Source organism: Mya arenaria, chromosome 9, assembly GCF_026914265.1.
Source record: "Mya arenaria isolate MELC-2E11 chromosome 9, ASM2691426v1".
In the NCBI taxonomy this organism is placed as follows: domain Eukaryota; kingdom Metazoa; phylum Mollusca; class Bivalvia; order Myida; family Myidae; genus Mya; species Mya arenaria.
The window spans coordinates 11,412,294-11,437,755 of record NC_069130.1 but is presented as its reverse complement, the minus strand read 5'-3'; the positions used below and the strand labels follow the sequence as shown (position 1 = coordinate 11,437,755).

At 37.5% G+C, this 25,462-nt stretch overlaps 1 protein-coding gene across 2 annotated transcripts in view; it reads left to right on the top strand.

Moving 5' to 3' along the window:
• LOC128246589 (sacsin-like) overlaps positions 1-25,462 on the top strand; it is a 50,898-nt gene that overhangs the window by 5,394 nt on the left and 20,042 nt on the right. For both annotated transcript variants that reach the window (XM_052964855.1, XM_052964856.1), the window contains exons 2-6: positions 401-477; positions 1,844-1,956; positions 18,581-18,706; positions 21,918-22,065; positions 23,710-25,299. In XM_052964855.1, the coding sequence (XP_052820815.1) occupies positions 474-477; positions 1,844-1,956; positions 18,581-18,706; positions 21,918-22,065; positions 23,710-25,299 (1,981 nt within the window). In that variant the 5' untranslated portion in view covers positions 401-473. The remainder of the gene's footprint in view (positions 1-400; positions 478-1,843; positions 1,957-18,580; positions 18,707-21,917; positions 22,066-23,709; positions 25,300-25,462) is intronic.

The following is a 25,462-nucleotide window of genomic DNA, read 5'->3' as shown; positions in this document are numbered from 1 at the left end:
ATGCCCTTGCCCACCTAAATTCATCCAAGTTTACTTTTTATTTCAATAAGGAGAAAAAAAGTAAAACAATACCCCTAAACCCCCTTACCATCAATTTGAACCAAAATATTTCGGTTCAGAAGGAGAGGTGCGAGTAAAAAAGTTACGCCCCCTCTAAAGTCAATTCCTGGAGCTGCCCCTGCTCAATATGCTGATTTAGCGCATATAACAGTTGTTAAGTTCATTGTGACAAAAACTTATTAAAGTGTTCAATAACCCCTTAAATTACAGATAAAGAGACCTACTCAATAACTGCATTTTCTGAAAATGATCATGCACAATATATCTGATCAAGTGCAATCAATACATATGATAAAATACCCAGTGTTAAGTTTTAACATGACTATTTATTATTTTTCAGATCAAGGTTATTAAAGCAGTTCTATTGTTAAATGAGCAGTAGAAATTATGTGAAATACTAAAGGAGTTTGAATATGGGTAAGTTTTCTATTTTGTTGATATTATGCATTATATTTAACCAACACATGAACCTTAAAGCGTAAAAAAAATGTTTGGTAACAGAGATGGGGAAAAAGTATATTGAAGCACAGCTCTTTCAAATATTTTTGTGTCGCCTGAAAAGACGACATATAGGGGTTACTTTTGTCGGCAGCGTCGGTGGCGGCGGCGGTGGCGGCGTCGGCGGCGGCGGCATCCGTGTCCCATTTTCGCTTGTCCGGGGTATATCTCCTAAACTATTAGTGGTATCAACTTGAAACTTCATATGTACATAGATCTAATTGAGGGCAAGTGCAGTGCACAACAACTGTTGCTCTTGCTTCCATATGTTTTAGAGTTATTGCCCTTTGTTATTTTTCATGCTTAAAGTTTTGTCCGGGGCATATCTTGTACAATATAAGAGTTATCAACTTGAAACTTCATATGTACATAGATCTCATGGAGGGCAAGTGCAGTGCACAATAACAGTAACTCTTGCTTTCTTAGTTTTAAAGTTAGTGCCCTTTGTTAATTTTCATGCTTTAAGTTTTGTCCGGGGCATATCTTGAAGAATATAAGAGGTATCAACTTGAAACTTCATAGCTAGATAGATCTCATTGAGGGCAAGTGCGGTGCACAATAACAGTAACTCTTGCTTTCTTAGTTTTAAAGTTATTGCCCTTTGTTAATTTTCATGCTTAAAGTTTTGTCCGGGGCATATCTTGAAGAATATAAGAGGTATCAACTTGAAACTTCATAGCTAGATAGATCTCATTGAGGGCAAGTGGAGTGCACAATAACAGTAACTCTTGCTTTCTTAGTTTTAAAGTTATTGCCCTTTGTTAATTTTCATGCTTAAAGTTTTGTCCGGGGCATATCTTGAAGAATATAAGAGGTATCAACTTGAAACTTCATAGCTAGATAGATCTCATTGAGGGCAAGTGGAGTGCACAAGAACCGTTACTCTTGCTGCCATATTTTTAGAGTTATTGCCCTCTGTTAATTTTCTTGCTTAGGTTTTGTCCGTGGCATATCTCGTAAACTATAGGAGGTTTCAACCTGAAACTTATTCCGTAGGTATATCTGATTGAGGGTTCAAATGCCACCTACACTTGAAAGTTAAATGGCAACATCATTGTCTATAAATGAATAAAATGCCAATCTAACAGCTATAATGTCGACAGTAAATAATTCGTCAGGCGACACATCCGACTCGCAGAGTTCTAGTTTGTATCTTTACAATTTCCATTTGAAACAAAAGCCTTAAAAGGCTTTATGTATACCTAATATACTTTTTCACATTTTTTGCAGTTTTGTATTTTTTTTCTCCTGTTAAAATCCTAGAGCTTTTTTTCTATGCATCCAGGCGACTCGGATTCTGAATCAGATGCCGAGTATGCGGGGATCGAGCAGCCGCCCATCATCGACCAGCTCCGGCGTATCCTGGACGAATACAGGAATGATGTGCAGATCATTAAGGTAATGTCCCCTAATAGGTACTGGCATTGATGCAGGTGTAATTAAGGTGCATGTCCCACTATAAGTAAATTTTTAATGATTTTTGGGTTAAGTTTTGTAAATAATTGTGAAATAAAATTGAAATTTCATTATATGATGCAGAAAGAAATTGGACAACATAATAACAGTCTCTTGATTGGAAGTTTAATTTTCTATTAACTTAACATTGGTTTAATCAAGCGATATTTATTGATTAAACCAAAAAAATAGGAAAATAAGTTTGTAATGGATAAGGGTCAATTTCCCAATAATCTGTATAAGCATTAGGCCCCCCCCCCAACAAATTGTTTGTTTAGGGTAACCGTACCAAAATTTCTAGGTAGGAAAGTTAGGGATTTTTTTTTTTTTTTTTTTTTTTTCAAAAGCTGTCGTAAGTTCAGAGTGTTTTCTTGAACATGGCAGTCTTTCCTACATTACTGTCATTGCCTGACTTAGTTTTATCATATAAACAATAATTCTGATTAAAATCTGCATTTATCCGCCCTTCGTAACTCTATTCGCTAACAAATATATTTTTTGCTCAGAAACGGAAAAAATAGTTAGGGTCGGTGCATTTTTATAGGTAGGGTCGGGTTACCCGAAACAGACTATTTTTTTGGTAGGCCTTAGGGGTTCTGTCCAGTACTCATTAGCCTCATATGGCTTAGTTAACCATAAGGTTAAGGATTAATTGTAATCAACACAAATGGTTTAAATTGAAGAGTTGGTAAAAACATTTCATCAAGGGTCGATAAAAACCTAGGTTCAGGTTGCCCTAAAGACATGTACTTATTTTAGCTCTAAGTTTGTTGTGATATACCGATAGGTGCGTTTAAGACATCCCAAAATAAGTACAGATAGTGATGAAGATGTCATTATTGTATACTTCCTACAACAGATTCTGATAGTGATGAAAGTGCACTTAAGATAGATGTCCCATGATAAGTACAGGTGATGAAATAGGTGTTATGAAGGCATAAGTCTGATTAAAGGTAATGGTTATGATGTAGATGATAATATTGGTATACTCTCCCACAATAGGTCAGAGTCTCATGATGTTGGTGTCATTTAGGTTTTACATGCCACAACAGGTACAGGTAGTCATGAATGTGTTATATAGGTAGATGTATAATATGTCCCACTATTGTTAGGGTAGTGATGATGGTGTCATTAAGGTATATTACCCACAATAGATAAGGGTAGTGATGTTGGTGTCATTAAGGTATATGCCCCACAATAGATAAGGGTAGTGATGTTGGTGTCATTAAGGTATACATCCCACAAGAGATAAGGGTAGTGATGTTGGTGTCATTAAGGTATATGCCCCACAATAGATAAGGGTAGTGATGTTGTGGTCATAAAGGTATACGTCCCACAATAGATATGGGTAGTGATGTTGGTGTCATTAAGGTATATGTCCCACAAGAGATCAGGGTAGTGATGTTGGTGTCATTAAGGTATACGTCCCACAATAGGTGTCATTAAGGTATACGTCGCACAATAGATAGGGGTAGTGATGTTGGTGTCATTAAGGTATACGTCCCAACAATAGATAAGGGTAGTGATGTTGGCGTCATTAAGGTATACGTCCCACAAAAGATAAGGGTATTGATGTTGGTGTCATTAGGGTATATTCCCCACAATAGATAAGGGTAGTGATCTTGGTGTCATTAAGGTATATGCCCCATAATAGATAAGGGTAGTGATGTTGTTGTCATTAAGGTATACATCCCACAAGAGATAAGGGTAGTGATGTTGTTGTCATTAAGGTATACGTCCCACAATAGATAGGGGTAGTGATGTTGGTGTCATTAAGGTATACATCTTACAATAGATAGGGGTAGTGATGTTGGTGTCATTAAGGTATACATCTTACAAGAGATAAGGGTAGTGATGTTGGTGTCATTAAGGTATACGTCCCACAATAGATAAGGGTAGTGATGTTGGTGTCATTAAGGTATACGTCGCACAATAGATAAGGGTAGTGATGTTGGTGTCATTAAGGTATACATCTTACAATAGATAGGGGTAGTGATGTTGTTGTCATTAAGGTATTCATCCCACAAGAGATAGGGGTAGTGATGTTGGTGTCATTAAGGTATACGTCGCACAATAGATAGGGGTAGTGGTGTTGGTGTCATTAAGGTATACATCCCACAAGAGATAAGGGTAGTGATGTTGGGGTCATAAAGGTATACTTCTCACAATAGATAGGGGTAGTGATGTTGATGTCATTAAGGTATACGTCGCCCCACAATAAATAAGGGTAGTGATGTTAGTGTCATTAAGGTATACGTCGCCCCACAATAGATAGGGGTAGTGATGTTGGTGTCATAAAGGTTTATGCCCCACAATAGATAAGGTTAGTTATGTTGGTGTCATTAAGGTATACCCCCCACAATAGATAAGGGTAGTGATGTTGGTGTCATTAAGGTATACATCCCACAAGAGATAAGGGTAGTGATGTTGGTGTCATTAAGGTTTACATCCAACAATAGATAAGGGTAGTGATGTTGGTGTCATTAAGGTATACATCCCACAATAGATAAGGGAAGTGATGTTGGTGTCATTAAGGTATACATCCCACAATAGATAAGGGTAGTGATGTTGGTGTCATTAAGGTATATTCCCCACAATAGATAAGGGTAGTGATGTTGGTGTCATTAAGGTATATTCCCCACAATAGATAAGGGTAGTGATGTTGGTGTCATTAAGGTATATTCCCCACAATAGATAAGGGTAGTGATGTTGGTTTCGCCCCACAATAGATAAGGGTTGTGATGTTGGTGTCATTAAGGTATATGCCCCACAATAGATAAGGGTAGTGATGTTGTGGTCATTAAGGTATACGCCCCACAATAGATAAGGGTAGTGATGTTGGTGTCATTGAGGTATATGCCCCACAATAGATAACGGTAGTGATGTTGATGTCATTAAGGTATACGTCCCACAATAGATAGGGGTAGTGATGTTGGTGTCATTAAGATATACATCTTACAATAGATAGGGGTAGTGATGTTGGTGTCATTAAGGTATACGTCCCACAAGAGATAAGGGTAGTGATGTTGGTGTCATTAAGGTATACATCCCACAAGAGATAAGGGTAGTGATGTTGGTGTCACTAAGGTATATTCCCCACAATAGATAGGGGTAGTGATGTTGGTGTCATTAAGGTATACATCTTACAATAGATAGGGGTAGTGATGTTGTTGTCATTAAGGTATACGTCCCACAAGAGATAAGGGTAGTGATGTTGGTGTCTTTAAGGTATACGTCCCAACAATAGATAAGGGTAGTGATGTTGGGGTCATTAAGGTATACGTCCCACAATAGATAGGGGTAGTGATGTTGGTGTCATTAAGGTATACGTCCCAACAATAGATAAGGGTAGTGATGTTGGGGTCATTAAGGTATACGTCCCACAATAGATAGGGGTAGTGATGTTGGTGTCATTAAGGTATACATCTTACAATAGATAGGGGTAGTGATGTTGGTGTCATTAAGGTATACATCTTACAATAGATAGGGGTAGTGATGTTGTTGTCATTAAGGTATACGTCCCACAAGAGATAAGGGTAGTGATGTTGGTGTCATTAAGGTATACGTCCCAACAATAGATAAGGGTAGTGATGTTGGGGTCATTAAGGTATACGTCCCACAATAGATAAGGGTATTGATGTTGGTGTCATTAGGGTATATTCCCCACAATAGATAGGGGTAGTGATGTTGGTGTCATTAAGGTATACGTCCCACAATAGATAGGGGTAGTGATGTTGGTGTCATTAGGGTATACATCTTACAAGAGATAGGGGGAGTGATGTTGGTGTCATTAAGGTATACATCTTACAAGAGATAGGGGTAGTGATGTTGGTGTCATTAAGGTATACATCTTACAAGAGATAGGGGTAGTGATGTTGGTGTCATTAAGGTATACATCCCACAATAGATAGGGGTAGTGATGTTGGTGTCATTAAGGTATACATCGCACAATAGATAGGGGTAGTGATGTTGGTGTCATTAAGGTATACGTCCAACAATAGATAAGGGTAGTGATGTTAGTGTCATTAAAGAATACTTCTCACAATAGATAGGGGTAGTAATGTTGGTGTCATGAAGGTATATGCCCAACAATAGATAAGGGTAGTGATGTTGGTGTCATTAAGGTATACGTCACCCCACAATAGATAAGGGTAGTGATGTTGGTGTCATTAAGGTATACGTCGCCCCACAATAGATAGGGGTAGTGATGTTGTTGTCATAAAGGTTTACGCCCCACAATAGATAAGGGTAGTGATGTTGGTGTCATTAAGGTATACGCCCCACAATAGATAAGGGAAGTGATGTTGGTGTCATTAAGGTATACGTCCAACAATAGATAAGGGTAGTAATGTTGGTGTCATTAAGGTATACGTCCAACAATAGACATTGGTAGTGATGTTGGTGTCATGAAGGTATATGCCCAACAATTGATAAGGGTAGTGATGTTGGCGTCATTAAGGTATACGCCCATCAAAAGATAAGGGTAGTGATGTTGGCATCATTAAGGTATACGCCCAACAATAGATAAGGGTAGTGATGTTGGTGTCATTAAGGTATTTGCCCAACAATGGATAAGGGTAGTGATGTTGGCGTCATTAAGGTATACCCCCAACAATGGATAAGGGTAGTGATGTTGGCGTCATTAAGGTATAGGTCCCCACAATAGATAAGGGTAGTGATGTTGGGGTCATTAAGGTATAAGTCCCCACAATAGATAAGGGTAGTGATGTTGGCTTCATTAAGGTATACGTCCCCACAATAGATAAGGGTAGTGATGTTGGCGTTTTCAAGGTATACGCCCCACAATAGATAAGGGTAGTGATGTTGGCGTCATTAAGGTATACGCCCAACAATAGATAAGGGTAGTGATGTTGGCGTCATTAAGGTATACGCCCAACAATAGATAAGGGTAGTGATGTTGGCTTCATTAAGGTATACGGCCCACAATAGAAAAGGGTAGTGATGTTGGCGTCATTAAGGTATACGCCCATCAATAGATAAGAGTAGTGATGTTGGCGTCATTTAGGTTTACGTCCCACAATAGATAAGGGTAGTGATGTTGGTGTCATTAAGGTATATATCCAACAATAGATAAGGGTAGTGATGTTGGCGTCAGTAAGGTATACGTCCCACAATAGATAAGGGTAGTGATGTTAGTGTCATTAAGGTATACGTCCCACAATAGATAAGGGTATGTTGGTGTTATTAAGGTATACGCCCAACAATAGATGAGGGTAGTGATGTTGGTGTCATTAAGGTCTACGTCCCACAATAGATAACGGTAGTGATGTTGGTGTCATTAAGGTATACGTCCCACAATAGATAAGGGTAGTGATGTTGGTGTCATTAAGGTATACGTCCCACAATAGATAGGGGTAGTGATGTTGGTGTCATTAAGGTATACGCCCCACAACAGATAAAGGTAGTGATGTTAGTGTCATTAAGGTATACGCCCCACAACAGATAAGGGTAGTGATGTTGGTGTCATTAAGGTATACTCCCTTCAATAGATTAAAGTAGTGATGTCAGTGTCATTAAGGTATATGCCCCACAATAGATAAGGGTAGTGATGTTGTGGTCATAAAGGAATACGCCCCATAATAGATAAGGGTAGTGATGTTGGTGTCATTGAGGTATATGCCCCACAATAGATAACGGTATTGATGTTGGTGTCATTAAGGTATATGTCCCACAAAAGATAAGGGTAGTGATGTCAGTGTCATTAAGGTATATGCCCCACAATAGATAAGGGTAGTGATGTTGGTGTAATTAAGGTATACGCCCCACAATAGATAATGGAAGTGATGTTTGTGTCATTAAAGTATATGTCCTACAATAGATAAGGGTTGTGATGTTGGTGTCATTAAGGTATACTCCCCACAATAGATAAGGGTAGTGATGATGGTATCATTAAGGTATATGCCCCATTATAGATAAGGGTAGTGATGTTGGTGTCATTAGGGTATATGCCCCACAATAGATAAGGATAGTGATGCTGGTGTCATTAAGGTTTTAACCCAACAATAGATAAAGGTAGTAATGTCGGTGTCAGTAAGGTATACATCCCACAATAGATAAGGGTAGTGGTGTTGGTCTTAAGGTTTATGCCCCACAATTGATAACGGTATTGATGTTGGTGTCATTAAGGTATACGTCCCACAAAAGATAAGGGTAGTGATGATGGTATCATTAGGATATATGCCCCACAATAGATAAGGGTAGTGATGTTGGTGTCATTAAGGTATACGCCCCACAATAGATAAGGGTATTGATGTTGGTGTCATTAAGGTATACTCCCTTCAATAGATAAGGGTAGTGATGGTGGTGTCACTAAGGTATATGCCCCACAATAGATAAGGGTAGTGATGTTGGTGTCATTAGGGTATATGCCCCACAGTAGATAAGGGTACTGATGTTGGTCTCATTAAGGTAAACACCCATCAATAGATAAAGGTAGTAATGTCGGTGTCAGTAAGGTATACATCCCACAATAGATAAGGGTAGTGGTGATGGTCTTAAGGTATACGCCCCACAATTGATAAGGGTAGTGATGTTGGTATCATTAGGATATATGCCCCACAATAGATAAGGGTTGTGGTGTTGGTGTCATTAAGGTATATGCCCAACAAAAGATAGGGGTAGTGATGTTGGTGTCATTAAGGTATATGCCCCACAATAGATAAGGGTAGTGATGTTGTGGTCATTAAGGTATACGCCCCACAATAGATAAGGGTAGTGATGTTGGTGTCATTGAGGTATATGCCCCACAATAGATAACGGTAGTGATATTGGTGTCGGTGTCATTAAGGTATATTCCCTACAATAGATAAGGGTAGTGATGTTGGTGTCATTAATGTATACTCCCCACAATAAAATAAGGGTAGTGATGTTGGTGTCAGTAAGGTATATGCCCCAAAATAGGTAAGGGTAGTGATGTTGGTGTCATTAAGGTATACTCCCCACAATAGATAAGGGTAGTGATGTTGGTGTTAGTAAGGTATATGCCCAACAATAGATAAAGGTAGTGATGTTGGTATCATTAAGGTATACGCCCAACAATAGATAAGGGTAGTGATGTTGGTGTCATAAAGGTATATGCCCCACAATAGATATGGGTTGTGACGGTGGTGTCTTTAAGGTATATTCCCCACAATAGATAATGGTAATGATGTTGGTGTTATTAAGGTAAATGCCCCACAATAGATAAGGGTAGTGATGTTGGTGTCATTAGGGTATATGCCCCACAGTAGATAAGGGTACTGATGTTGGTCTCATTAAGGTAAACACCCATCAATAGATAAAGGTAGTTATGTCGGTGTCAGTAAGGTATACATCCCACAATAGATAAGGGTAGTGGTAATGGTCTTAAGGTATACGCCCCACAATTGATAAGGGTAGTGATGTTGGTATCATTAGGATATATGTCCCACAATAGATAAGGGTAGTGGTGTTGGTGTCATTAAGGTATATGCCCAACAAAAGATAGGGGTAGTGATGTTGGTGTCATTAAGGTATATGCCCCACAATAGATAAGGGTAGTGATGTTGTGGTCATTAAGGTATACGCCCCACAATAGATAAGGGTAGTGATGTTGACGTCATTGAGGTATATGCCCCACAGTAGATAACGGTAGTGATATTGGTGTCGGTGTCATTAAGGTATATTCCCTACAATAGATAAGGGTAGTGATGTTGGTGTCATTAATGTATACTCCCCACAATAAAATAAGGGTAGTGATGTTGGTGTCAGTAAGGTATATGCCCCAAAATAGGTAAGGGTAGTGATGTTGGTGTCATTAAGGTATACTCCCCACAATAGATAAGGGTAGTGATGTTGGTGTTAGTAAGGTATATGCCCCACAATAGATAAAGGTAGTGATGTTGGTATCATTAAGGTATACGCCCAACAATAGATAAGGGTAGTGATGTTGGTGTCATAAAGGTATATGCCCCACAATAGATATGGGTTGTGACGGTGGTGTCTTTAAGGTATATTCCCCACAATAGATAATGGTAATGATGTTGGTGTTATTAAGGTAAATGCCCCGCAATAGATAAGGGTAGTGATGTTGATGTTAGTAAGGTATACTCCCCACAGTAGATAAGGGTTGTGATGTTGGTGTCATTAAGGTATACTCCCCACAATAGATAAGGGTAGTGATGTTGGTGTCAGTAAGGTATACTCCCCACAATAGATAAGGGTAGTGATGTTGGTGTCAGTAAGGTATACTCCCCACTATAGATAAGGGTTATGATCTTGGTGTCATTAAGGTATACTCCCCACTATAGATAAGGGTAGTGATGTTGGTGTCAGTAATGTATACTCTCCACAATAGATAAGGGTAGTGATGTTGGTGTCAGTAATGTATACTCTCCACAATAGATAAGGGTAGTGATGTTGGTGTCAGTAAGGTATACTCCCCACAATAGATAAGGGTAGTGATGTTGGTGTCATTAAAGTATACTCCCCACAATAGATAAGGGTAGTGATGTTGGTTTCCATAATGTATACGCCCCACAATAGATAAGGGTAGTGATGTTGGTGTCATTAAGGTATACTCTCCACAATAGATAAGGGTAGTGATGCTGGTGTCATTAAGGTTTAAACCCAACAATAGATAAAGGTAGTAATGTCGGTGTCAGTAAGGTATACATCCCACAATAGATAAGGGTAGTGGTGTTGGTCTTAAGGTTTATGCCCCACAATTGATAACGGTATTGATGTTGGTGTCATTAAGGTATACGTCCCACAAAAGATAAGGGTAGTGATGATGGTATCATTAGGATATATGCCCCACAATAGATAAGGGTAGTGATGTTGGTGTCATTTAGGTATACGCCCCACAATAGATAAGGGTATTGATGTTGGTGTCATTAAGGTATACTCCCTTCAATAGATAAGGGTAGTGATGGTGGTGTCACTAAGGTATATGCCCCACAATAGATAAGGGTAGTGATGTTGGTGTCATTAGGGTATATGCCCAACAGTAGATAAGGGTACTGATGTTGGTCTCGTTAAGGTAAACACCCATCAATAGATAAAGGTAGTAATGTCGGTGTCAGTAAGGTATACATCCCACAATAGATAAGGGTAGTGGTGATGGTCTTAAGGTATACGCCCCACAATTGATAAGGGTAGTGATGTTGGTATCATTAGGATATATGCCCCACAATAGATAAGGGTAGTGATGTTGGTGTCATTAATGTATACTCCCCACAATAAAATAAGGGTAGTGATGTTGGTGTCAGTAAGGTATATGCCCCAAAATAGGTAAGGGTAGTGATGTTGGTGTCATTAAGGTATACTCCCCACAATAGATAAGGGTAGTGATGTTGGTGTTAGTAAGGTATATGCCCAACAATAGATAAAGGTAGTGATGTTGGTATCATTAAGGTATACGCCCAACAATAGATAAGGGTAGTGATGTTGGTGTCATAAAGGTATATGCCCCACAATAGATATGGGTTGTGACGGTGGTGTCTTTAAGGTATATTCCCCACAATAGATAATGGTAATGATGTTGGTGTTATTAAGGTAAATGCCCCACAATAGATAAGGGTAGTGATGTTGGTGTCATTAGGGTATATGCCCCACAGTAGATAAGGGTACTGATGTTGGTCTCATTAAGGTAAACACCCATCAATAGATAAAGGTAGTTATGTCGGTGTCAGTAAGGTATACATCCCACAATAGATAAGGGTAGTGGTGATGGTCTTAAGGTATACGCCCCACAATTGATAAGGGTAGTGATGTTGGTATCATTAGGATATATGTCCCACAATAGATAAGGGTAGTGGTGTTGGTGTCATTAAGGTATATGCCCAACAAAAGATAGGGGTAGTGATGTTGGTGTCATTAAGGTATATGCCCCACAATAGATAAGGGTAGTGATGTTGTGGTCATTAAGGTATACGCCCCACAATAGATAAGGGTAGTGATGTTGGTGTCATTGAGGTATATGCCCCACAGTAGATAACGGTAGTGATATTGGTGTCGGTGTCATTAAGGTATATTCCCTACAATAGATAAGGGTAGTGATGTTGGTGTCATTAATGTATACTCCCCACAATAAAATAAGGGTAGTGATGTTGGTGTCAGTAAGGTATATGCCCCAAAATAGGTAAGGGTAGTGATGTTGGTGTCATTAAGGTATACTCCCCACAATAGATAAGGGTAGTGATGTTGGTGTTAGTAAGGTATATGCCCCACAATAGATAAAGGTAGTGATGTTGGTATCATTAAGGTATACGCCCAACAATAGATAAGGGTAGTGATGTTGGTGTCATAAAGGTATATGCCCCACAATAGATATGGGTTGTGACGGTGGTGTCTTTAAGGTATATTCCCCACAATAGATAATGGTAATGATGTTGGTGTTATTAAGGTAAATGCCCCGCAATAGATAAGGGTAGTGATGTTGATGTTAGTAAGGTATACTCCCAACAGTAGATAAGGGTTGTGATGTTGGTGTCATTAAGGTATACTCCCCACAATAGATAAGGGTAGTGATGTTGGTGTCAGTAAGGTATACTCCCCACAATAGATAAGGGTAGTGATGTTGGTGTCAGTAAGGTATACTCCCCACTATAGATAAGGGTAGTGATCTTGGTGTCATTAAGGTATACTCCCCACTATAGATAAGGGTAGTGATGTTGGTGTCAGTAATGTATACTCTCCACAATAGATAAGGGTAGTGATGTTGGTGTCAGTAATGTATACTCTCCACAATAGATAAGGGTAGTGATGTTGGTGTCAGTAAGGTATACTCCCCACAATAGATAAGGGTAGTGATGTTGGTGTCATTAAGGTATACTCCCCACTATAGATAAGGGTAGTGATCTTGGTGTCATTAAGGTATACTCCCCACTATAGATAAGGGTAGTGATGTTGGTGTCAGTAATGTATACTCTCCACAATCGATAAGGGTTGTGATGGTGGTGTGATTAAGGTATATGCCCCCAAAATAGATAAGGGTAGTGATGTTGGTATCATTAAGGTATACGTCCCACATTAGATAAGGGTAGTGATGGTGGTGTTATTAAGGTATACGCCCCACAATAGATAAGGGTTTTGATGTTGGTATCGTTAAGGTATACCCCCCACAATAGATAAGGGTAGTGATGTTGGTGTAATTAATGTATACGCCCCACTTTAGGTAAGGGTAGTGATGTTGGTGTCATTAAGGTATACTCCCCGCAAAAGATAAGGGTAGTGATGTTGGTTTCCATAATGTATACGCCCTACAATAGATAAGGGTAGTGATGTTGGTGTCATTAAGGTATACTCTCCACAATAGATAAGGGTAGTGATGTTGGTGTCATTAAGGTATACTCTCCACAATAGATAAGGGTAGTGATGTTGGTGTCATTAAGGTATACATCCCAACATAGATAAGGGTAGTGATGTTGGTGTCATTAGGGTATACTCTCCACAATAGATAAGGGAAGTGATGTTGGTGTCATTAAGGTATACTCTCCACAATAGATAAGGGTAGTGATGTTGGTGTCATTAAGGTATACTCTCCACAATAGATAAGGGTAGTGATGTTGGTGTCATTAAGGTATACTCTCAACAACAGTTAAGGGTAGTGATGTTGGTTTCCATAATGTATACGCCCCACTATAGATAAGGGTAGTGATGTTGGTGTCATTAAGGTATACTCTCCACAATAGATAAGGGTAGTGATGTTGGTGTCATTAAGGTATACGTCCCACAATAGATAAGGGTAGTGATGTTGTTGTCATTAAGGTATACGTCCAACAATAGATAAGGGTAGTGATGTTGGTGTCATTAAGGTATACGTCCCACAATAGATAAGGGTAGTGATGTTGGTGTCATTAAGGTATACTCTCCACAATAGATAGGGGTAGTGATGTTGGTGTCATTAAGGTATACTCTCCACAATAGATAAGGGTAGTGATGTTGGTGTCATTAAGGTATACGTCCCACAATTGATAAGGGTAGTGATGTTGGTGTCATTAAGGTATACTCTCCATAATAGATAAGGGTAGTGATGTTGGTGTCATTAAGGTATATGTCCCACAAGAGATAAGGGTAGTGATGTTAGTGTCATTAAGATATACGCCCCACAATAGATAAGGGTTGTGATGTTGGTGTCATTAAGGTATATTCCCCACAATAGATAAGGTTAGTGATGTTGATGTCTTTCAGGTATACGCCCCACAATAGATAAGGGTAGTGATGTTAGTGTCATTAAGGTATACACCCTACAATAGGTAAAGGAAGTGGATGTTGGTGTCATTAAGGTATATTCCCCACAATAGAAAAGGGTAGTGATGTTAGAGTCATTAAGGTATACGCCCCACAATAGATAAGGGTTGTGATGTTGGTGTCAGTAAGGTATACGTCCCACAATAGATAAGGGTTGTGATGTTGGTGTCATTAAGGTATACTCCCCACAATAGATATGGGTTGTGATGTTGGTGTCATTAAGGTATAAGTCCCACAATAGATAAGGGTTGTGATGGTGGTGTCATTAAGGTATACGCCCCACAATAGATAAGGGTAGTGATGTTGTGGTCATAAAGGTATACGTCCCACAATAGATAAGGGTAGTGATGTTGTGGTCATAAAGGTATACGTCCCACAATAGATAAGGGTAGTGATGTTGGTGTCATAAAAGTATACGCCCCACAATAGATAAGGGTTGTGATGTTGGTGTCATTAAGGTATACACTCCACATTAGATAAGGGTAGTTGGTGTCATTAAGGTATACATCCCACAAAAGGTAAGGATAGTGATGTTGGTGTCATTAAGATGTACATCCCACAATAGATAAGGGTTGTGATGTAGGTGTCATTAGGGTATACGCCCCGCAATAGATAAGGGTAGTGATGTTAGTGTCATTAAGGTATATGCCCCACAATAGATAAGGGTAGTGATGTTAGTGTCATTAAGGTATATGCCCCACAATAGATAAGGGTAGTGATGTTAGTGTCATTAAGGTATATGCCCCACAATAGATAAGGGTAGTGATGTTAGTGTCATTTAGGTATACGCCCCACAATTGATAAGGGTAGTGATGTTGGTGTCATTAAGGTATATGCCCCACAATAGATAAGGGTTGTGATGTTGGTGTCATTAAGGTATATGCCCCACAATAGATAAGGGTAGTGATGTTAGTGTCATTAAGGTATACGCCCTTCAATAGATAAGGTTAGTGATGTCAGTGTCATTAAGGTATATGCCCCACAATATATAAGGGTAGTGATGTTGGTGTCATTAACATATATTCCCCACAATAGATAAGGGTTGTGATGTTAGTGTCATTAAGGTATATTCTCCACAATAGATAAAGGTAGTGATGTTAGTACATTAAGGTATACGCCCCACAATAGATAAGGGTAGTGATGTTGGTGCCATTAAGGTATATGTCCCATAATAGATAAGGGTAGTGATGTTAGTGTCATTAAGGTATATGCCCCACAATAGATAAGGGTAGTGATGTTAGTGTCATTAAGGTATATATCCCACAATAGATAAGGGTAGTTATGTTGGTGTCATTAAGGTATACTCTCCACAATAGATAAGGGTAGTGATGTTAGTGTCATTAGGGTATATGCCCCACAATAGATAAGGGTAGTGATGTTAGTGTCATTAAGGTATATGCCCCACAATAGATAAGGGTAGTGATGTTATTGTCATTAAGGTATATGCCCCACAATAGATAAGGGTAGTGATGTTAGTGTCATTAAGGTATACGCCCCACAATAGATAAGGGTAGTGATGTCAGTGTCATTAAGGTATACGCCCCACAATAGATAAGGGTAGTGATGTTAGTGTCATTAACATATATTCCCCACAATAGATAAGGGTTGTGATGTTAGTGTCATGAAGGTATATTCTCCACAATAGATAAAGGTAGTGATGTTAGTACATTAAGGTATACGACCCACAATAGATAAGGGTAGTGATGTTGGTGCCATTAAGGTATATGTCCCATAATAGGTAAGGGTAGTGATGTTAGTGTCATTAAGCTATACGACCCACAATAGATAAGGGTAGTGATGTTGGTGTCATTAAGGTATATGCCCCATAATAGATAAGGGTAGTGATGTTGGTGTCATTAAAGTATATGTACCAAAATCGACATAGTTAGTGATGAAGGTCAAAAATGTTGTGAATATCATGAATGTATTGAAATCTTTTATTTTTTGTCTAATGTTATACTTAAATGATGTGAATGTCTTTAATGTTGATAATGTTGATCAGAGTGTATTGTCAGATGTCACAAAAGTGATTTAAGCCTTTCACTGCAAATGCCATTTGTTCAGCAAACTTCACAGACTCTTAAGAATAAATATTAATGATACCCTGGTAGAGGCTTTTGTGTATGAGGCTTTTGTTATCATGGTTCAATCAATATGAATAGGCTTTGATAGAATGATATGGTATAACAAGACCAAAGACCAAACATTTGATATCATTAATGTCTAGACACTGTTTATTGTTGAGTTGACTTTCTTTTTGTTCTGCAGGAGTGCAATTGGTTTGTTCTTTCTTTTTTGTGACATCACCCAAGCACTGCATGCTACACACATGAAATAAGGTCACATTTATCATCCATTTCATGGAGAATGAATCGGTATAAAAGAGATATAAATGCTCAGATTGAATCCTAATATGTTGCAAAACTGGCCTGCATATTTAATCATGGTTTGTTGAACGCCCACCAAAGAAACACAGAATTGAAGAGAGGGGTTTCGTAAGAGGGACCTTGTCTGTTTGCTGGTCAGGTCTGGACAATAACCATACATGCCATATCCCCTGGCGGGGGAAAAATCCCCCGGAATTTCTACCCATGCCCTGGTTCCCCGCCGGGGGATACATATCCCCTGGAATATTTTTTTTTTTTTTTTTAAACTTGCTTAAGGTTGACAGTGGAAAGCATCAATAATATTATGAGTGTGAATTTCCATGAAGGACCATGATGACTAAGTCCAAAAATTTCTGTAATTTGAATGTATTTCAGTATTTATTCTTTTATTATAAATGCAGATATTGCGCAAATTTTCGTTGCATAAAAATCCCCTGGTGTAATATCAAAATCCCCTGGAATTCAGACCAAAATCCCCTGGGAAGCCTCTCAGAAATATGGCATGTATGCAATAACTGATGATTTTACTTTTGGTACACATGCTTGACACCATAAAATACAAGTCAAATTTGATTTGGGTTACAAACCACTGTGTTTGACAAAGTAATGGTAAAAAATATTGTGTCTGGACATCATCTCAGTGACAGTGAGTGGTTTAAAAAAAAATTCTACATATATTATGTTTTATAGCATAAAATACAGGTCAAGTTTGACTTCTGTTTTCAGCTCACCTGAGCACGAAGTGCTCAAGGTGAGCTATTGTGATCGCCCTGTGTCCGTCGTCCGTCGTCAACAATTTAACGGTTTACACCTTTAAGGAAAAGCTTGGTCACATTTATGACTGTAGCTTCAGGAAACTTGGTCAAAATGTTTATATTAATAATCTCTAGGTCAAGTTCGAATCTGGGTCATATGCGGTCAAAAACTAGGTCACCAGGTCAAATTGAAGGAAAAGCTTGTTAACACTCTAGAGGTCACATTTATGACTGTATCGTCATGAAAGTTGGTCAAAATGTTTATATTAATAATCGTTAAGTCAAGTTTAAATCCGCTTCATGTGTGGTAAAAAAATAGGTCACCAGGTCAAATTAAAGGAAAAGCTTGTTAACACTCTAGAGGTCACATTTATGACTGTATCTTCAGGAAATTTGGTCAGAATGTATATATTGATTAGCTCTAGGCCAAGTTCGAATCTTGGTCATGTGCGGTCACCAGGTCAAATAATAGGAAAAGGATGTTAGCACTCTAGAGGCCACATTTATGACCATATGTTCATGGAACTTGATCAGAATGTTATTCTTGATGATCTTTATTGGATTAGATGAGCGATACAGGGCCCTGTTTGATGGAGTAATGGCCCCTTTTTAACTTAGAATTTGTCCAGACTATACCTCAGGAAGGTTCAATGTATTTAATTCTTATGTGGTAAACGTCCTTAACACCATAAAACACAGGTGAAGCTCAGCTTTGGTTCATCACTATTCTTTACAAAGTTATGTCCCCTTTTTTAACTCAGATCCCCCCCCAACAAACAAAAAACGAAGCCTGATGACGACTTATGACAGTGTTGTGTTGACAGATTAAAATCGTTGTTTGTACCCATGCAACACCATAAAATACAAATCAATTTGGTATTCTTTACAAACTACTTAATTTTTAAAGGAGTTATGGCCTCTTTAAACTTCACATAGAATTTGAACACTTGTCACAGGTACTTAGTTCCAAATTTGTTCACATGTTTAACTCTTAAAATGCAGGTGAAATTTGACTTTGATTACAATCCACCAATGCTTGACAGAGTTATGACCCCTTTTCAAAAGAATAGTTTACCATTCCTTTGTACCATTTAGTGAAGGAGTATTTGTCATTCCTGCAACAGCTTTAGTTTATAAATGTGTTACACAATATTATCAAATATCTTCAAATTTCATCTTCGTATCTTGTTCCAGGAGCTGGTACAGAATGCAGATGATGCTGGGGCGACAGAGCTAAGGGTTCTCTATCAAGGGGACACCTTCAACCATGAGCCCCCGACCCGCAAGGACCGAAAGGACCGCTACCAGAAATTCTTCAAGGTAGGGTCACTTATGTATTAGGGCCAGTATTCATGAAACAGCAGAAGTCGTTTTTCTAAGTTTAGTAATCTCTCTGATCATCTTATATAATAACTTAAAAATATCTGAAATACTTAACGAGATTGATTTTATTAAATATACATACTTTTATTTCAAAAACACTCATACTTTCCTTTTAATTTGACTATGAAAATTTTAAGAAATCATCTTAGGTTAAGAAATGACTTGGGTGGTATTCATTAAACTTCATTTCCTAACGTGGATCAATTTCTTAAAATGTTTATAGTCAAATGAAAAGAAAATTTAATGTATAAGTGTTTTTGAAATTAAAGTATGTTTTTTTCAATAAGGTCAATATAATTCACGTTTTATGGAAATTCTTTATTTTTAATTTCCTATTACTCAAGAGAAACTAAATTAAGGAAAGTGACTTAAGTAAGGAAATGACCTAAGAAGTTTTATGAATACTGTACCTGGTCTAAACCATGGTTTGCTTGCTGAATTGGGACCTGCCTTCCAGCTAAACATATCTTGAACAATACATCATTCGATGCCTTGGTTTTAGTAGTAACCTTTTATAAAGGACTGGAGGACTCAATTTGACATGCTAACTACTTTTGTAATGTTCATCAAAATCATACTGTTTATACGTTCGGAAAAGGGAAAGCCTCCTTCATCTTAAATTGGAAAAAACAACAACAAAAACAGCTATGGTATGAAAGGTGAACCACTGCAAAACCACCATCCACCAACTATTTTCAAGAGTTAACTGGTCCTGTGTTTGTAATTTTAGACATAGGCTTGGTTTTGTTTTTGGCGGCGGCAGAATTGCTGTGGCATTGTGTTTATTTTATTCATTTTGTATAAAGACATTTCTGTAAAGATTCATATCCTTTTTCATTGGAAATTTGCTCAACTCCTAATTACAGCTTGACATGTTGCAATGCATCTATTTATTATGTGCCTGCGAAGAATTAAACTTTAAAAACTGAAATTTTTAAACCTTTTTGTTTGGTGACCTTCAGATGACATGCAATGTGGAAGACCCTTAACATAATGTGACCGTGCACGGAAATTCGAACCTGATCATGAGCCAGAGATAAAAAGGATTTTATTGCATATTATAAGTCAATCGAGGTCACGCTAATTAATAATATTGAGATATCAATTTATTGATATGAGGCCTAAAAAAAAAGTTGTTTGGTTAGGGTTACATCCTTTTCAAAAATAGGTAGGGTAGGTAGGCTTTTTATTTTTTTTATTTTATTTTTTTATTAGGCTTTATATAAGAATGTCATTTTCATCATTGGAGAATGGTGTTAAAGTTATCTTCTATATAAGCAATTAAGGTTTTAAACTACATATTGAAAAGCAAAAAAAAAAAAGAAAAAAAAAATATTTTTTTTTTTTTTAGTTTTTCATTTTTTTTTTCAAACTGACTATAAAAACGGTAGGGTCGGCGCCTATTCCGTAGGTAGGGTCAGGTAACCCGAACCAAATGTATTTTTTTTTTAGGCCTGATTTATATAGAACACATGGGTATTCTTTTTCTGAAAATTATGTCGTTTGAACAAGATGAAAAATTTGTTAATATAGTTTTTAGAAAAAAAAACTATCAACTTTGATAACAAAATATATTCAGAAGTGCTTATTTCATTTTAATGTTTTAACAAAATCAATACATGTCTTCTATCCCCCAGTTAAATTATAGTTTTCTTTTAATTAAGCACACAAAATACATAAAAAGGGTTATACAATTGGCATTGGTCTCTATACAATATTTAAGTTATTTATTCATGGTTATTTCATAAACGATGGATCGAAATAGGCCATATATTATGTAAATAATCTGTTTGTGACAACTATTGGTTTTTTTCAATCAGCATTTCAGTCTTGCTGAAATATCATTATTAATGAATGATGAAATGAATTGAATGAAACATATTGATAGACAGCGTCTATAGATAATCGAAGAGCTTGGCTCAGTTGTGTCAATGATACGAGCAATTATAGTCAAGTCTATTTAAGGATATTCTTAAAGTGACTCACTCATGGTTTGTAAAATGCACTTTTTTATTACGAAAGAAAGTGTGGCAAATCATAACGAGTGATAAAAACAAAAATATCAAAAGCTGGAACCCTTCAGCAAATGTTGATATTTGCTCAAATATCGTCTTTGAAGACCACAATTTTAATTAGTGTTTATAACATGATTGAAAATTTATTATGCTGTGGTGTTGCTTGATTAGTTGATTGACATTATCACATATTGTCATCTATGTATCGTTAACAGGTCAACATATCCATACCTTTTGTTAATGTTCCGGTGGCCGTCTGGACTTGTCGGCTGTTTTCAAAACAAATTCTTGACTTTATCGGGCTGGGTTTGAATCCCACTAAAGCCAAAATACTTTTTTATGCTACAAGTGTATTTTTTTCTGCAATATCACTATCATAGATTAAAATAATGATAAAATAAGATGCATTACCGGGAAAACTAATTTTTGGTCCAAAAAACATGAGCGAGTCACTGTGAAGCACAATATTATATTTTTTTTTTTTAATCTAATGCATTATTGTGTTTAACTCAGTTGACTTTAAAAATCTAAACAAAAAATGTATGGTTTGTGTATAGATCAAAAAGTATAAGTATATTTTTCGCGCTCCTTAACTGGGAAATTTGAGGCCATGTACATGTAGCTATTAATTAAAAAAAACATTTATAAAGGCATATATTTTTTACCTGTACACAAATCTGGCGAGTTCCTGTATTTTTGATTGTATACTTGATTTATAAAGACAAATGGGGTAAAAATAATCTGCCTTCATTTTTTTTATTTGCATAAACCTTCATTTTTCCCCTTAATAATAACAATCTATCAACCAGTTATATATGGACGAAATGCAACTGCTTAATTTGAAAAGAAAAATTAATAACACTTTCTGCATTCAAATGAATTTATAAAAGTAGAATATAAATTGTAACTTATTATAATCACGGACCTATTAACCGTGTAATAATATTAAAAATACAGCAATTATTAAAGATAGAATTAAGTATACAATTAAACTGCCCTGGAACCACCCAGACCCCTAAAATGACCCCTGGACCCCAGGCCGGAATTTCAGCTTATTTCACATTTTTCTGTTCACAGCCCTGTTGTCCCTGTAGTTTTTTTTGCAGTGGTTAATTTATAATCCTGTGTTCCAGGCACCGGCTCTGGTTTTCTACAACGATGCTGAGTTTACTGATGATGATTGGAGGGGAATCCGACAGATATATGCTAGCATCAAGGCCGACGACCCGATGAAAATTGGAAAATACGGCCTGGGATTCAAATCCGTCTTCCATTTGACCGGTAAGCTTTTGGCTCCAGTGTAAGAGTAAAACATTATAAGTGAATATATGTGAACACTGATCACTTAATGGTGATCACTTGGTTTTATTTGAAAGCAAAATAACTCAATCAGCATTATTGAGACTACTTCATGGACTGAAGCTTCTTTATCCCCGCCAGGCTAACAATTTGGTTGTTCCTTTACGTTGCTAAAATTAAAAGGCAGTTAGTGGGGACCGCTAAATTGGAAACTACCCAACATTTGTTGTAATCTAAGACTTGTTTACACGATAATATTGATATAAATTTTGATGCTCATTGACACCATTTTTCTAACATTAATACACAGTCCTACAGTTTATGCCAACTTTCTGGATTTTGGCATGTTTGCCAAGCCCCACTTTACATTTTAGCGTTATTATGGGAGTATATGGGATTACCAATTTATATTAGCAGAGGCCCATCCTGGTCAGTCTTTGGTTTAGAACATATTGATAAGACTACATCTTCAGTATGATCTGGGAGTAGGTCCCAGGTATGATAGATAATTGAATGTTCTGCACAAATCTAGTAAATCTTTAAGACATGACATCTATAGAAAATGCTGTTGAAATTATTTATTTCATTTAAAAAAAACATTCATGGGAATACAAAATAATAATTGATTTTGATGGCAGAAAGAAACATTGAAGAAGTAGTACATAAAAGAAAAAGACAAGAACAGCTATTAAACATAAATTAGTAGGGAAAACAGCTCCCACCAAAGATTGGGTCAAGTGGTTAGTTTACAGCTATGGTAGATTAGTTACACCGATAAACCCAAGCATCAGTTTGATATTCAGGAGCAGCACAAACCGTATGACTGTAAAATGAAAACTACTGGGACAAGCCCAGTGGTCAAAAAATCAGAAATAAACCCTGTTTAGGGGCACAATGCAAGAACCTTACTAGATACACAAACAGTCCACACACGCATCAAAATTGTTTTACCGGTAAATGAAGGGATCACCGCCTTCGAACAGTCAGTGAGACAAGAGTTCACTCGAACCCAAGTGTACTGGGGGGGGGGGGAGTGTTACATGACATAAAACATTAAAACATCAACATATGGAACTAAATTATTTTCATCCAAGGTTGTTTCCTTTAAATGTTATATCGATTTGGACGTACATGTAAACCACAAAAATATTGGTAACTTTTTGCTTTTACAAAATTACTAACAAATGAACAGTTTATTGATACATGATCTACATGTATGCTCTCTGAAATTGTGTTTCCTAATTAAATTAAATTAGTGATGTTTTATGTTAAGGTAACTCGAACTTCAGTAATTGCTGGAATTTTAAAAATAATAATAACTATTGTTTAAGGTGAATTGTACATACTCAAAAGAGACACATCTGTCAAATCTAAACTTATCTTCCCACATTTCAAACCCAGTCAATATTCAACATAAAAACCTAACAATTGGAACTCACTTTTCAGTTTTTGATAACATTGGAACTATAATTCCTTTTCATGTTTTATTATTTAAACATAGTGAAGTACAAAACAGTTTCGAGAAAATACGTTTTTGTCTTATACAAAATGTATGTCATTTAACTTTCAAGTATAATTGCGGTCAAGTATGTGTCTCCATTATCCCACCTAAAGCATCATTTTCAGATTATCCCTGCATAGTTAGCGGTCAGAAGATACTTTTCATCGATCCCCATGAGAGAAATCCAGGAAAGGTTTGTGTGACTATGAAATTGAACAAACTACGAACATGGCGACGACTTGACATAAACATTTGCCTTCGCGCTCTTGAAGGTCTATTTGGGTTTGACAGTGATACTCTAGACGGCGGGCGATTCCCAGGAACGTTGTTTTGGTTCGGCCTAAGAACTGAACCAAACAGACTTTCTGAGAGCATATGCGATGAAAATCAGGTAGAACGATTAATGCAAGCATTTATTGATGAATCAAAGAGAAGTTTACTGTTTCTGAAGACGATTTGTAGTGTAAAGATGTTTGCTAATGAAACCTCACAAAATGGGGCTTCCGATTCATCTCGACTTATATATCAAATGTACAAAGGCATTGGCACCCCATTCTGTCAAGTCAACATTGAAAATGAAAATGGGAACCTGCGACACCAAAGAAAAGAGATGCTGGCTGAAGTGTCTGAGATAGGAAGATCGATACCAGCTGAGTCTAAAATGTGGACTGAAACTGTCACAGTACGAACGGAGATTTTCTGCAAATGCACTGTGTCCAAATGGTTTATGATTAGCTTTATGAAAGGAGGCGACGTGTCGGAACGATTTAGGACATTACTTGCCGATGAAGACATTTGCAATCCGCATTTGGTTGGACTCGCTTCTCCTATTGTGGAAAAGGGAGAGTACAATCGAAACAAAGGCCACGTATTCGTATATCAACCTCTACCGCAAGAGTCCAGCGCGGTGACCGGACTTCCTGTGCATGTGAATGCATTCTTCGTGCTGAGTCAGAATCGCAGGCATATACGATGGCCGGATACCGATAACGAAGTTGTGGACAAGAAAATTGAATGGAACTTGAAGTTGGTGTCTGAAATTCTACCACACGCATACGCAAATTTAATACAAGAGAACGTCATATACTGTCAAAACAACGGATGCGGACCACACTTAGTTCAAGGCATCTGTAATTCAATTCCCGAAACAAATTTGGTCAATGAGAGATGGCTTAATCTGTGTACTGAGACACTACGTTTGCTTTGGAAACAGCCGATATTAAGGACGCTAAACTTGAGTTGGATAGAACCACAGAGTGCTGTGTATCTGTGCAAGAACAAGGTCCCCAATGTTCCACAAAGAGTTTGGGAGCATGTTGTTTCAGTCTTCATGGCCGACAACCCTGCGCTTACCGACGTTAGCGATCATGTTGCGGATTCGTTTGAAGGAACTCACCCCGGGAAATTGTCATACTTAACCCCTGCTCTTTTGCGCAGCATCCTGTTAGCTTACGAAACCTACAAATCTCGAGACAATGAAATAAAATTTAGCCTGCTCCAGTTCCTTTCAGTGGATAATGACTTTACTCGTATCGAGTCTCTTGAACTCTTACCACTGGCCGATTCAACATTCGCGAAATTCGAGAAAACAGCTTCTTCTGTTTACCTCGAGGATCAAGATACAACCAAACTGTTCAGTGACCAAAGCGAAAAGTTCCTCCATGTACAAGCCTTTGAACATCCCAGCACTTTGTTCCAAAACTTGGAAAAAACGGGTATGTGCAAGCGTTTGCAAGTTTGATAGAACATTCGCTTTTGTCTTTCTATTTTGTTGCTTAGAATGGAGAAAATAAAATAATGAGAACATGTTTAATTGCATACCGAATAATTCAACTAAACAATATAATATTTCAAAGTATGATTATAATTAGCATTTGA